Below are 13,503 nucleotides of genomic sequence, written 5' to 3'. Positions count from 1 at the left end.
AGGCAGCCAGTGTGAAGGGTTGAAGCAAAGCTGATGTCAGCCTTGAGCCGCGTAAGTCAGCTGCTTCTCTAACTGGTGGGAGGACCAGGGGCTCTCTGCTGACCTGGGCACTGCTGTGTCCAGGCCCATACTGGAGACCTGCTCAGTGCCCTGATACAACTCTCCATGGACCCCTCCTCACCTGAGATGCTAAGCCCGCGGCAGAACACCTGGTACATGGTCCGGGCATCATCATAGTAGTGGGTAAGCAACTGAGTGCTACCGCCAATCACAGATCTCCGGGCTCCACCACTGTCCTAGAAGCCAAACATAGCAGGCAAGTTGGCTGAGGCAGGCAGAGACATCCGGTCCTGGTGTGTACACAGCTTGGAGGCACTCCTGGTTCATATACCTGAGGCTTGGAAGTGCTCACATTCATGGCCTGTTCACACCAGAGTATACACACCCGTTGGTTTGTATCCACACTGAGCGTGACCAGTTACTACATGCAGGCCCCGCTTTAACAACGTCCCCCCAACACACACATTCGACAAGTGCACTCTAGCATTTATATACCAGATCACTGGCAAAGAATGCCCACATTTTTTCAGTAACTCTTGACACATGGCTCCACAATAGAATTGAAGTCTGTTATCACTTAGAATCAGGACCAACCTGCCAAGGTACCCTGCACCCGGCCATCTATTGCTGTGCCCCTAGGACAGCTGTGTATAGCCTTGAGCTCAGAAGATTGGCATCCATCATCAACATGCTAGGGTAGATTTGCTGACAACTGTGTGTTAAGGTACTTTCCCAGGAACTGAAGCCTAAGAGAGTGTGTGGGGTGGAGCTGGAGGTTGGAAGGAGGACAGACTGGGCAGGGAGATCCTAGGCCCTCAACCATGCAGAGGACGAAGTGTGACAGGGCTAAGGACAGGATTTGGGCATCTGTGCCTTCCTCTTCCTCCTCCTCAGGGCCCCCAAGCCCAGCGCTCTTCTACCACAGCTCTGCCTGATCTCTCAGTGCTATTTGGGTTATCCTGGGATGGCCCAGAGCCAGCTAGTTCTTGGAACATTGAGTCTGAAGAAGAATCAGCACCACACAACAAGCAGCCAAATGCAAAACCACAGGCAGCTCCCGACTGTTTGGAGTGGAAAGTTCTGCTTGGCCAGTTCTGCCCAAGAAAGACCAACGTGGGAAGTTAGGGGTACATGCAGTTAGACCCACTTCACACCCATGTAGCAGATAGGACACTTCAAGAGATTGTGTGCCAGCAGGGACAGGAGAGGGAGGACTGAGTGTTAGCCAAGGACACCTGACTGGAGTTTGATGGATGCATAAGTTTGGCCAGGCAGAATGACAGTTGCAAGCACACACTTAGGGTCGAGGGGCACAGAGTGCTGGGGGTCTGTGGGAAACCTGTGACGCTCTAGGTAAACCTGAGGTGAGAGGAATCTAGAGAGGGCCACAGACCCAGTCATGGGGGCTGGACTTTTGGGTGGAGGGCAGTAGCCAACCGTGGGAGGGCTTTAAGCTGGAATCTTTAAACAGTCTGAATTATGTATGACCCAAGAGGACATGCGTTTGCCTCCCTTGCCTCATTTCTTGCGCAATCAGTCTTGCCTACTTCACACAGCCACTCATACGTTCCTGAAGGACAGGACCAGAAAAGTCTTTCCTGAGAGAATGGGTCTTTCTAGAGGACAGGGACAGGGGGTCTTCCCTAAGGTCTGTCTGGGTGACTTGCAATTATAAGCTGAACCAAAGTCCAACAGTGGTTTCTCTGAACCACCCTACCAACCCTTTGATGCTCTTTTGAGTACCCACTTTACAAGTGACATGGTGGCTCAGAGCCAAGAAGCACATAGCCCAGGAAGGCACTTTCAGGCCTCCAGCCTAGTATTTCTGTTCTCCATTCTCATCACCACACCACTGGTCTTCTCCAGCCCCTCTCCAACTGGCCAGCGCCAAACGCAAACACACTGCATACTTTCAACTATACCTGGGCCTTTTCACATATCACTCCTTCTACTAGGATGACAGAATGAGGATCCTGATCCCTATTCTCTCTGTGTGCCCTCCCCAGCTGGCACACAGATGTATGATCAAAAACAAAGTGAGGTGCACAAGTGTGTATAGAATGATCTCACTTAAAACTGGGGAGCTCACTGAAAACTGCCCCGGGGGAAGCAGAGGCAGGAGGATCAGGGGTATAAAGCCAACCTAGGTTACATGAGATCCTGCCTAGAAAAAGACAACCAACCAACCAACCAACAACCAACCAACCAACCAACCAACCAACCAACCAACCAACCAACCAACCAACCAACCAACCAACCAACAAAATGGTTAGGAGTGGGAGCTATCTCTCCATTTGTTCTTGGCTGGGACAGAACTGCTAACAGAACCAAAAGCCCAGCTGCATGGTACCCTTTGTTTATTACAAGCTATGTGAACATACCAAAGCCAAAACCAAAGTCCTTAAGTTCCATAGAGGAGCAAATCTCACCCTTGCTAGCAAGTCAGTTTATCTCCATCCTTGCTGCTAACCTCCCTGTGAACCCAGGTGCTATGAGGGAGTGGGCAGGACCCCAGAATGAGCTCATCTGTGATCCCCTGTCAGCCAGGGCTGGGGGCAGGAACTTGGTAATGAATTTACCCTACAGCCCTGAGGATCTGCTTAGCATGCCTGGTGATCAAGGAAGGCCAGGCTCTGCCGAGGGCCAGTACTTGGCAGAGGTGGGAGGACCATCTTGCTGGAGACCTTGCCCAAGGCTGCTGCAGAGCAGGTTGGCTGGTTACCAGGAAACACTGGGATTCTTTGGGCTGCTTGGGGGTCAGACAAGCTATGGGTTTGGCTTCTGCCTTCTGGAGCTACTTTGCATGATGGGACAGCCCCTGCCCGGCTCACCTCCACTTCTTCCGATTGCATCAGGAGATTGCACGGTGGTTGCAAGGCCTTTGGCCGGTGAGTGAGCCAGTAGGCTAGAATAGCAGCCAGTGCACCCATACTCACGAGGGTGGTGGCTGAGAGGCTGCGGAAAAACTGGCCCAAGTCCGCTAGCTCGGGCAGCCTCAGGATCCTCAGGATCTCCTGGGTCTGCATCTTCTCCAGAAGTGAGAGGACAATCTCTGTAGGAAACAGGAGACAGGTGAGGGAGGAGACCAGACAGGCAGGCCATCCAGGGGTCCTAGAGGATGAGTCAGGCCCTGGGGCAATCAGATACGTAGTCTGCTAGCGCTACACAGTGCAGGCCAGAAACTGACCACCAGGAGATGCTTTTTTCTGGTGAGGGGCTAGACCCCTCATCACTCACATCAGACAGCCTGGCCTGGGGCCATGGCTGACAGATGTTTCCACATTTTCCAGGGCATTGCACTGGAGGTTCTGGGCATGGAGTCTCTCAGGCCTCAGGGCCCTTTGTCCTTTGCTTATGTTTGCTCCCAGGATACAGAAAAGATAGACAGACAGTGGAAGCAGCTATCTCTGTGAACAGGATGAGTGGGGTAGAGGGAGGCAGGCTTTACCTCATCCACCTCTGAGCTTGAACCCTAGGCTTTAATGCCACAGGAGGGAGGGAAGGGATATTTGGCAGAGCCCATGGACTAGCCCAGATAGAGACCTCCAGGCTTCACGACTTGAAGGCAATGCCCAAATGACAATATGACCGCAGTGGCACTGCACTGCCGCACGTGGGGTACCAAGGGGCATAGCTGGCCACATCCTTGACTGGATACAGTTAATGGAGCGGAGGGAAATGTTTAGGCATTAAACTGATGGGAAGAGGAAAATAAAGAAGGCTAAGAGAGGAAGGACTCAAAGTAATAGATGGGTCTAGCGTCTACCGGCATCTGCTTTGATGTGCAGGGGGTGGCCAGGGTGCACCCCAAATCACTGAAGTCCAAGACAATGCAGCAAGCCTCTCGGGGAGACATGGAAACACCCTGGAGGTGAGCGGGGCCCCTCCCAGAGATCTCTCATGTCCTCCTGTTAGCTGCTAGGTGAAGGCACATTGGCAGGGCAGGTGCAGCTTGCGGGGCTCTGGGTTCTGCACCTTGCTAAGGTCCGAGAGGGTACAGAGGAATTGTCCAGGTGTCAGGCACTGGCATTCACATGGGGATGCCTTAGTGTCACTACTTAGTAAGACCTGGAGCTAGACTGTCCTGGGATGTTCATAGACAAGCCATCCCAGGGATTGCAGGGCAGGCTCTGGACTGCCCTGAACCTTCTGTTGGCTTCCTCCTCAGGGGCCCTTGACACCATGGAAGTGTTTGGTATGGTTTTCCTTCTTCGGAAACAAAAAATAAATGCCAAAGGTGGTAACTCTGGAGCCATGGGATAGGAGTTAAAAGCTGCTTGACCTCTGAGGGAGGAGAAAGCAGCTTAAATTCCAATAAATAGTAGTTGTGTTAAACTGTGACATTATCACACGGCATGAGGTCAGCAGTGGGCAAACTCATTGTAGGCAGAGGGAAGAAAGTTCTTCGGTTCAAGCCTCTTCTTTATGTATAAGCTACACATGGCTAAGCACATCCCACCTCTCTGAACCTGCACTTCTCCATCTTTAAAATGGGCACAGTACCCAGGCATGGCAAAGTAACAGAAATATAGACATAACTAACAGATATGCTTGTCAGATGGAAGAGAGGTTGCTCAGCTTCATAAAGAAAGAGCGAGGCAGGCCTGGCCCAGGTGGTCCAATCACCAGAGACTGGCCCATTCCCTGTGCTTCCATGGGAGCGTAATTTTGAAGATGCACAGCAGGCTGTCTGAGATCCAGGGACACTCATCAATCTCCAGATAATGGGTGTTCCTAGGGAGCCGTCAAAGTGGGCCCCTACTTAGGCAAGGGCATTGTTCCCCGACCTGTGGAGCTTGAAGCCCAGTTTTAGCAGCAGTCCTTTTTGTTGTATAAACGTGTGTGAGCATTTTGCCTGCAGGTGATGCCTATGCGCCATACACATGCATGGTGCCTATAGAGGTCAGAAGAGAGCATCAGATCTCCTGAGGCTGGAGTAACAGTTGTGAGCCACTATGTAGGTGCTAGGAATTGAGTGTGGGTCCCTGGAAGAGCAGCGCTCCCACCAGCAAGCAGTCTCCTTAGCTGAGACAATGATAAGAACAAACATCCCACAGGAATCGCACACACACACTCACTGCAGACCAGCTGACCAAATTAAGGTTCCCGTCATCAGCAGGGTCACAGCAATGGGCCACAGTTCACTAAGGTTCCCCTCTCTAGGGAGGGAGGGCTCTGGGCAGGTGGCCAGCTGGCCTTTTCCTCTTGGGACATCCATTTACCTAAAAATGTAGATGGGAAGACGAAGTCGCAGCTGGACCTACCAGAGGAGCGACTCACTGTTTAGTGGGAAACAGGACACCTCCACCAGCTTTTGGGGTGAGCTCTGAGCTGGGGCTGTTCCCTTGAATGAAATGGACTGACTCAGCGGGCCCCATCCAGCCCCCAAGAACTCCGCTGTATAGTTTAGAACAATATTTAAGAGACTGAAAGAATACTTTGGGATCACCAATCCCAGGCCTTTGGCAGTTGCTCATAGGCAGACCTCAAACTGCAGCACAAATGAGACATCCAAGGCAGAGGGTGTGGTGCTGGCATCTCCTCAGAGCATTGAGCAGGATGGCCAGGCCACCCACCCATCTTCCCACCCACGTGTATGGAAGCCTCCACACGGTCTCTGTTCTCGCCAACTCGGAGTTGCAGGGTAGACTGAGGGAGCGGGCAGTGTTCTGCAGTACGGTCTGGGCTGCAGTCAGACACAAAACTGCAAAGCAGGCGCCTGACTCAGCTATGACAAGGCAGAGCAGGCTGCTGGCAGGGAGTGACACAGCTGCGGAGGCTGAAGGATGAAGAGAAAAGGGTGTCCCGGGTAGAGAGAAGCCAACACACAAAGGCCGGAGAGTGCCTGGAACACGCGGGGAACTGAGGGCTCTTTCTATTCTTTTATTTCTCAAAGAAATAAAGTCTTTGAGCCTCTGGAATCCTGTGCAAAGGTCACCATCACAAGCCTGTGAGGATAGTTTCTGAGCTCCGGGGAAAGTGTGACTTGTCTAGACTCCCTGACTTTCTGAGTCCGAGAAAAACTATCCTGTACACCACGCTGTCTGGTCCCCACAACAACCTCCACACACACTGCAAGAAGGTGGAATGGGCTATTTAACTGAGTTGGGGACATAGCACACGTCTCCTTGTTTTATGTGGCCACCCCATTGGCTGTCAACACGAACCCCTTCCCACAATTCTCCTCCCCTTTGCAGTAATATTGAACACACAGAAAAAAAAAAAACAAACAAACAAACAAACAAAACAAAACCAAAAACACCTAGCTCCTGCCTGGTCAGGAGGACCAGGTTCAGGTCCTGGGAGTGAGGGGAACATGCTTTTACTCTGAAATTCCATTCAGACCTGAGAGCCACTGCAGGGCAGGGCTGTGAGTCCAGGTCCTCTAAGGACACTGGCTTTGGAGCCAGCATACACCACCAAGCCCTTGGCATGTGGGAGGGGGAGAGCAGAGACTGGTTCTGGGAGTCTGGTCTCTGGTTATTTTACACAGCCCTGGCCTCCTCTGACCTCCTGATACCTGGGGTGTCCCTGAGCTCCAAGCTCAGCTGCCTCTTCCCGTGCCCCAGGAGGCTTTTCCGGTTGCAGCAGACATGGCGGGCGGCAGTACACAGACAGTACCCCAGGGACTAGCGGTGCCGCCGTTGCCAAGCGAGCTGCTGTTGATGTTTATAACCGTCTACCTGGCAGGAGGACCCAACTAGCTTCCTCCCAAGCTTTTCCCTCCAGCAAGGACCCTTTCGGAATACCAAGCGGTGGACCAGACTGGGCACCCCAAGACTTCTTCCCATCAGCTCACCAGGTCAGGTGGGTGTGATCAAGGGTGGGAGAGAGAACAGAACAAGGGGAGCCTTGGTGGGAAATACACGACCCCAGGGTGATAAAGTGGATGGCTCACAGTGCCAAGCACGAACCCTACAGAAATGGCCCTGAGAGACGGTGGCCAGCTTTGAGGGAGCCCCCTCTGCTGAGGCAGCTTCCCACTCTACTCCTCCACGCCTTCCTAGGCTACCTATATACCGCAGTATGGAACGACTGCCCCTATGAAGCTCTCAAACCTGGCCATTCCCCCAGCCCAAAGCCCCTGGCCAGCCACTACCCAGCGCAGCCCAGACTCCCAGGCTGCATCTCTTTTCTTTAACCCTTTCTTACATTCACACCAAGGTTAATTCCTGTAACACAGATGTGACTCTGCCACGCCACTGCTCCAACACCTCATCTGGTTCCCTGCTGCCTTAGGACCCAAAGTCCAAACTCAGTGTGCTGGCCCCAAGGGTGCCCATGGTCCTCTGAATCTTCTCTTGGATTTTGATAGCACCTCCCTTGCTACTCAGCATCAGTGAGGTCTGGTCCAATGGGGTCCTGGACTTCTGCAGTCCTTGGAGGCCTCTGTTAATGGCGGGCAACATGAACCAAGCCATCAAATCATCAAGGAACCAACTCCCTGGGCGTTGGGGAACTCAAACCACAATCTCACCAGGCCCCGGGGTGTAGCACTCTAGTCATCAGGTTGGGGGAGTGAACCAGAAGGTGGATTCCAGTGCTGGACTGACCAGCCTCCAAATCCTGACTCAGACTCCTGATAGCTGTGTGGCCTCAGACAAGTCACTGAACCCCTCTGGGCCTATTTTCAATGAAGATCATGGGCAGGGAATTGATGCCAGGCACACAGTAAGAGAAGTGCTCAGTGAAGAGCCGTTAGCTGAATCGGTTACTCATGCCTTTGCCACCCACAGGAGCTCAAAGACAACTCACAAAGGGCTATACAGTCACCATCCTACCTTTCCAGCTGGCTCCGGGCACTGAGGAGGTGGTGGAGCTGGTCCTGCTAGAACCAGCCTCCCTTTCTAGGGCCTGTGGAGCCCAGGGAAAGAGTTTACCACATCTTGATCAAAGAACAAAAGTTGCAAAGGCCCTGCCCCTGGGGACAGCTGATGGCAACAGCCGCCTGCTCTGAGCTGGGTGGTGGTAGAGGCATTAACTGTGGGGATGGTGGCTCCCTGGTGGCGGTGGGAGCAGGCTGTAGGGACCAAGGCACAGAGCAGCTCTGTGAGGAGCTGTTGGCCCCTCAAGGCCTCCACTGGCCCCCCTTCGTCTGCACATGGGGCGGTACTTACTCGCTCAGGCCAGCTCAAAGCCAAGCAACCAGGCCTTAACCCTCACTCTGCCAGCCTGCCAGGGCCTCAACTCATGCCCTTCCACCTTCCCTGACCCCACATTGTCTTTAGTTTGGGAGAGGAGTTAGCTATGGGTTCTCAGAGGACAAAGCATCTCTCTCCTTCTCTCTCTCTCTTTCTTTCTCTACACACACACACACACACACACACACACACACACACACACACACACCTGAGCCATCAATTGAAGGCCAGGGAACTTGCATCTCAAATCTGCCAGATTACACTTCTCTTTGGTGCTCTACATTTTTTATCATGATATTTGCCCAGTGTGTGTGTGTGTGTGTGTGTGTGTGTGTGTGTGTGTGTGTGTGTTTACAAGAGTACTACAGTGTGCACAGTCAGAGAACAACTTGCAGGATTCGATTTTCTCCTTACACTGCATGGTTTCCTGGGATCAGACTCAACTGAGCCACCTTGCCATCCCTCTACTTTCCTCCAGATGTCTTGCGACAGGGCTCTCAGGAGGACAAATACCTCCTACAGTGCTTCTGGGGGGGGGGGACACTTAAAGGGCAAGAAGCCCAGTGACCACAACCAGGGTTCTGGTGGGTGGAAGCTGCAATGTGCCAGGGCCCTGGCGCTGGGGGGGCAGTTCTGTTCCAGGAAGTGTGATCCAGTTGTCAGGGTAAGAAAAGCTCCTGCCTCACCACCGAATCTGAGTAACCCTAAACCCACGTGGCCACGCAGCAGACCTCGCTAGGCCTAGCAACTGTCTCATCTGCATAAGGATCCAAGCTCAAGTCCGGGTGACGGAGGGAGCTCCCACTCCATTTTCCTCTTGGGTTTTAATTAGATTTATGGAGCCACAGATGACTGAGTCAAGGGCTTTCCCAATCCAGTGTGTATTCCTTGTGAGACACGGTTGCTGAGTTACCGGATGGCTTACTCTCAAGCTCTCTGGGGAGCCTGATTATAGCTTTCTCTTAAGGGTGACTGAAGCTCCTTACATGCAGAAAGGCCCAATTGAGGTTTACTGCTACTAGCCACTTCCCTGGCTACCCCAACTCACCGTGACCATGCCTCCATCATCTGCCTTCAGCAACCTCCATGGCCATCCTCAAGATAAGCACCTCTCAAAATTTTCACTCACCCCAAACCCCTGCCGGAGACCATGGCCACACCCTTGTGGTGAGCAGACCAGAAAGAAAGGCTCAGACTGCCCTTCCAGAGACTCAGAAACAGAAGTAGCCTTGAGATCAGAGTAACAAACAGAAACACAGTGTCTTTTTGCAGGAGCTAAGATAAGCCTCGTCCTCACCATAAGTCAGGCTCAGCGAAACCCAGACCTGAGGGAAGACAACAGCAAGGGTAGCCGCCCCTTTGGAGATATCTACAAGGCAGGATGACCAGAAATGATGGCTGTGATGGACTAAGGCTTTGTGGGTAAACTGAAGTCCCATTGTTCCTCCTTCCACATAGTGCTCTGGGACAGTAGGCAGAACTTCAAGGATACTGGTGAGAGCCGTGGTCACCACACAGACAGAGGGACACTCCTGACTGTCTCATTGTACAGGAAGGCAAGTCCTAGGCGCATCATGATCCTTTCCCTTTGAGATAAGTCCTCAGTAGGATTGCTAATGCCTTGGCCTCAGGGCCAGGAATCCATTTCAGTGCTAGCCTAGACTGAGGACAAGTTCAATGCTGCAAATTCAAGCTCAGTGAAAGATACATCTGCTCTCCTGGCAGGAACATGTGCTCAAGATTCCAACTGCAGATGGCCAAGGTACAGGCAGGACAGCTTCCTCCAGCTAGAACCGTGTTCCTTGAGGTAGACATGGCCCAGGAGAGACACACTGGGGTTATGGAGGTGGGAGCGGAAACTAAAGGCAGACCTGCTTGCCTGCTGTCACTTGACACTGTTGTTTTCTTGGGGATGCCTGCCTGGACAGAACTGGAGTAAGAACAAGGATGGGGCTAAAGGATGGGGACCCGGAGGACAGCTAGGCTAGGGCAAAGTGGCACAGTGGGTTAGGAAGTCATAGGAAGAGCCTATAAAGAGTTGGCACCTGACAAGAGTCCTCCGTGTGGGGAAAAAGGCATGAGCCTGGCCGTACCAAGGACCGGAGCAGGAAGCTGAGGCTGATAGGAGATATTTAGCCGCAGAAGGTAAGCAATTACAGCTGGCCCTGGGGGCCTCATTCCTTCCAAGGCACAGCCTTGGTCACCTGACCACAGTCCAGTACCCTGAGGCCTAGGGATACAAAAGTGTCCCTGGCAAGCTATGTCTCTTTGTCTTGGCCAAGAGTGCCGCTGCTATAGCCTGGAACCCATATGGCTCTTTTATACCCACGGTTCCGGGTAGTTGAGTGTGTGTGTGTGTGTGTGTGTGTGTGTGTGTGTGTGCACGCATACCATACACATTAAGCAATGAATCAGTCTTGCCTTTAATTCAAGGCACATTTTCTGACAACGATAAATTGCTATACTTTCTGGCTGCCATGGAAAGAAATAAAAGGGGATTTACTTCCACTGCAGCAGAAGGCCACGCTGAAAAACAAAAGTCTGCCTCCCTCTGCACCAGCACTCTGGAGGTCAGGGGTGGGTAGGGCTTGCAGCTTCAGTCTCTGGCTCCATAGCCCACAGGGTTAACTTGGTGCTCTTGGCCGGGCTAGGGACTGGGAACTCAGGCCTCCTTTCAAGGGCAGGATGAATGGGGGAATATGCAAATGGATGCTCTGCCTCCCAAGCTGCGGGGGAGGGCCTGCTGCTGGCAGGCCTGTATCACCCCACTCTGGGCCTGTCACATGAAAGGGTTTGCACTCCTGTTGCTGGCTCCTGCAGCCAGGTCAGGCTGGGGCTGTTCTCACCAGAAAACAAAAATCTCTTTCAGACCAAGGCAAAGTGAGGCCCCAGGCAGCCCAGGCAATGCTATTGGAGGCTGTTCACGCTGACCTACTGAGGGTACCCATTCCTGAATCTTGACTTTCCATCCAAAGAAAAGGCCCGGCATCTTTGCAGAGGGCCCGAGAAGCCTCTGTGGCCACTGAGGAAAGCACAGGGGTCAGGGTTAGGACAACAAATAGGACCGCCCATTCTGCAGTTCTGTTGATTTTTGTCCTTTTCAAAAACAGCGATGGCTGAGATAGAGAACACAAGGTTGTTTGTTTTTTTTTTTATAAGGAGACCCCTGATAACTTCATAATGTTCATGATGAATGCCAAGGGAGGAACGCAGAAAAGCAGGGCTAGAAACAAACAAACAAAACGTGTAGTGAACAGAGAAGAAAGACCTTTAAGGACAGGGAACACTTGTATTTTCCACCTCGTGCTTTTGTTGCTTCTCTCGAGGAAGGGTAGAAAGGCATGGAAATTTGGAGGGGCCTGAGGAGGGGTATGGAGCTCCTCACTCTGGAGTACAGTCGAGGCCTCATACTAGTAAACAACAGCATAAGCAAGAATTGCAACCCAGCAACTGCTTGAGGCCTGTTTTCCTTTCCCAGCTGTAAGTCTGTAGTTTGTTTGTTTGTTTTTTTTTTCTAGGAATCTCACCAGAAACCCCATTTACATGGAAAGGACATCCACCAACACTCTTGTGCACCCCCGCTGGTGCCTGGCTTCGTCTGATCAGTATAATTTCAACCAAGACATCTCAGAGTCATGTCACTTATCAAAAGAGAGGAAAAACAACTGGTGAACAGTTTCTTAGCAACCTGTTGTGTTACAGCTCCAGAACAATGGCATGAACAGATAAGGCAGGTGAAGCACTCCTCTCTGCGAAGCTCAAGCCCATGTTTCCAGGTGTGTCCACCTGCAGCAAAGAGCACTCCTCTCTCTCTCTCTGAATCCTCTGGCTTTTGCCTATGTTGAAGTAACTTTACTAAGTCTCAGTTTTTGCCACAAACTGGCTGGTCTCAAAATTTCTTTCCCACACTGAAGCTAGGAATCACAGTTTTGCTTGAGTGGAGGTCCTTAAAAAGTCTAGGGGAACCCTAAGGCTGACGAGGGTGATGGTGGGTTGCTGTGTCTCTTTCCCTTCGCCTCTTACGCTCTGACATCCCAGGGTCACCAAGACCCGTCCACCAACCACAGAATAAATCTTGGACATCACAAGCACCCATGTGAGGCTCAGAATCCTGCTCTTAGAAATCAGGGATGCAGCAGGTATCAGGATAGGAGATAGTTCATCAGGCAGCTTTGTCATTCAGTCCAAACGAACTCATAAAGAATGACAAATACCTTTCATTTGATCCAGCATAAAAAAATAAAAATAAAAAATAATTATATTTTCATCCAATAATTTACCAAAGGCATACTTGCCTTACTGGTATGAAATGAAAAATGGGTTTTCTTAAACCATGTGTCTTAATTCCATGTTAGAATATCAAGACTGTAGATTGCCATGTGGCCTATGCCATCTTAAGACATCAGCTTTTGAATTTCCTTCTTAAATAAAAAGGGTATTGTGGTATTAAAACACATTTAAGAGGTTTAAAATGTTTTAAGTAAATTCAAAGGATTACTACAGTTCAAACTTATTTTCTAAATCTCCTAAGAGTTGGATTGATTTGGAGCTATGGTAAAGTATTTTAGTAGGGAGATGGTAGCCCATGCCTTTAATCTCAGCAGAGATAGGCAGATCTCTATAAATTAGTTGTTTCCTAAATTCTAGAGTTACAGTGATCAAGGGGAGGTGGCACAGGCCTTTAATCTCACACCCAGGGACAAACCTCAGATATAGCTCCTAATTGGAATATTTGTACCAGTTAGGGAAATCACATACCATACTTACAGATTGTTATAAAAATTCTCCACAGGGTTAGTAGAAAGGAAGCTAATTTCCAATGGGACAGGAACAAAGAGTAGGTTTTGCAACTGCCTATAAGTTCATCTTCGTGGATGCCACCCTGACCCGTATTGGAGCAGAAGATACCTTAACTATGGATATTGTACTTGTTGGGGAATTGGCAACTAGGGGCTCTAAATAAAGCAAAATGGAGCCCACCAACATCAGCCTGTTGGCTTCTATTTTCCATACACAGAGAATAAATATTCTCTCTTTGAGAAACAAATCTGGATATTTTATGAGGCATAGAGAACCTTATACTCAGTCATTGCCAACCACCCTATGGTCATATAGGCACCCCTTACCATGACGGGTCGGATCTGTTCAAAGGCACAGTCCTCACAGTCTTAGCCATGGTGGGAAAGGTATTACAGTGGAATTGGACTTTCTTCATGACCAGGATGCGGAAGCAAAGGGATCTGTGTCTTCCTGCACTGACGATATAGCTCAGTTGCCTATAATTCTCATCCCTAAACCACTT

At 50.9% G+C, this 13,503-nt stretch overlaps 1 protein-coding gene across 5 annotated transcripts in view; it reads right to left on the bottom strand.

The window, feature by feature from the left end:
• The window catches only part of Acsl6 (acyl-CoA synthetase long chain family member 6), a 61,859-nt gene that overhangs the window by 39,131 nt on the left and 9,225 nt on the right, over positions 1 to 13,503 (bottom strand). For 4 of the 5 annotated variants that reach the window (XM_055602796.1, XM_055602797.1, XM_055602794.1 and 1 more), the window contains exons 2-3: positions 2,892 to 3,112; positions 182 to 296 (exon numbers count right to left, since the gene is read on the bottom strand). In XM_055602796.1, the coding sequence (XP_055458771.1) occupies positions 182 to 296; positions 2,892 to 3,086 (310 nt within the window). In that variant the 5' untranslated portion in view covers positions 3,087 to 3,112. Of the gene's footprint in view, positions 1 to 181; positions 297 to 2,891; positions 3,113 to 7,841; positions 8,110 to 13,503 lie in introns of those variants that run through there. The other variant, XM_055602795.1, reaches the window with a different exon arrangement.

This window comes from Psammomys obesus, unplaced genomic scaffold (assembly GCF_907164565.1).
Source record: "Psammomys obesus unplaced genomic scaffold, mPsaObe1.curated_primary_1811, whole genome shotgun sequence".
NCBI lineage: Eukaryota > Metazoa > Chordata > Mammalia > Rodentia > Muridae > Psammomys > Psammomys obesus.
The sequence above is the reverse complement of the archived record's forward strand: the minus strand, read 5'-3'. Positions and strand labels throughout refer to the sequence as shown.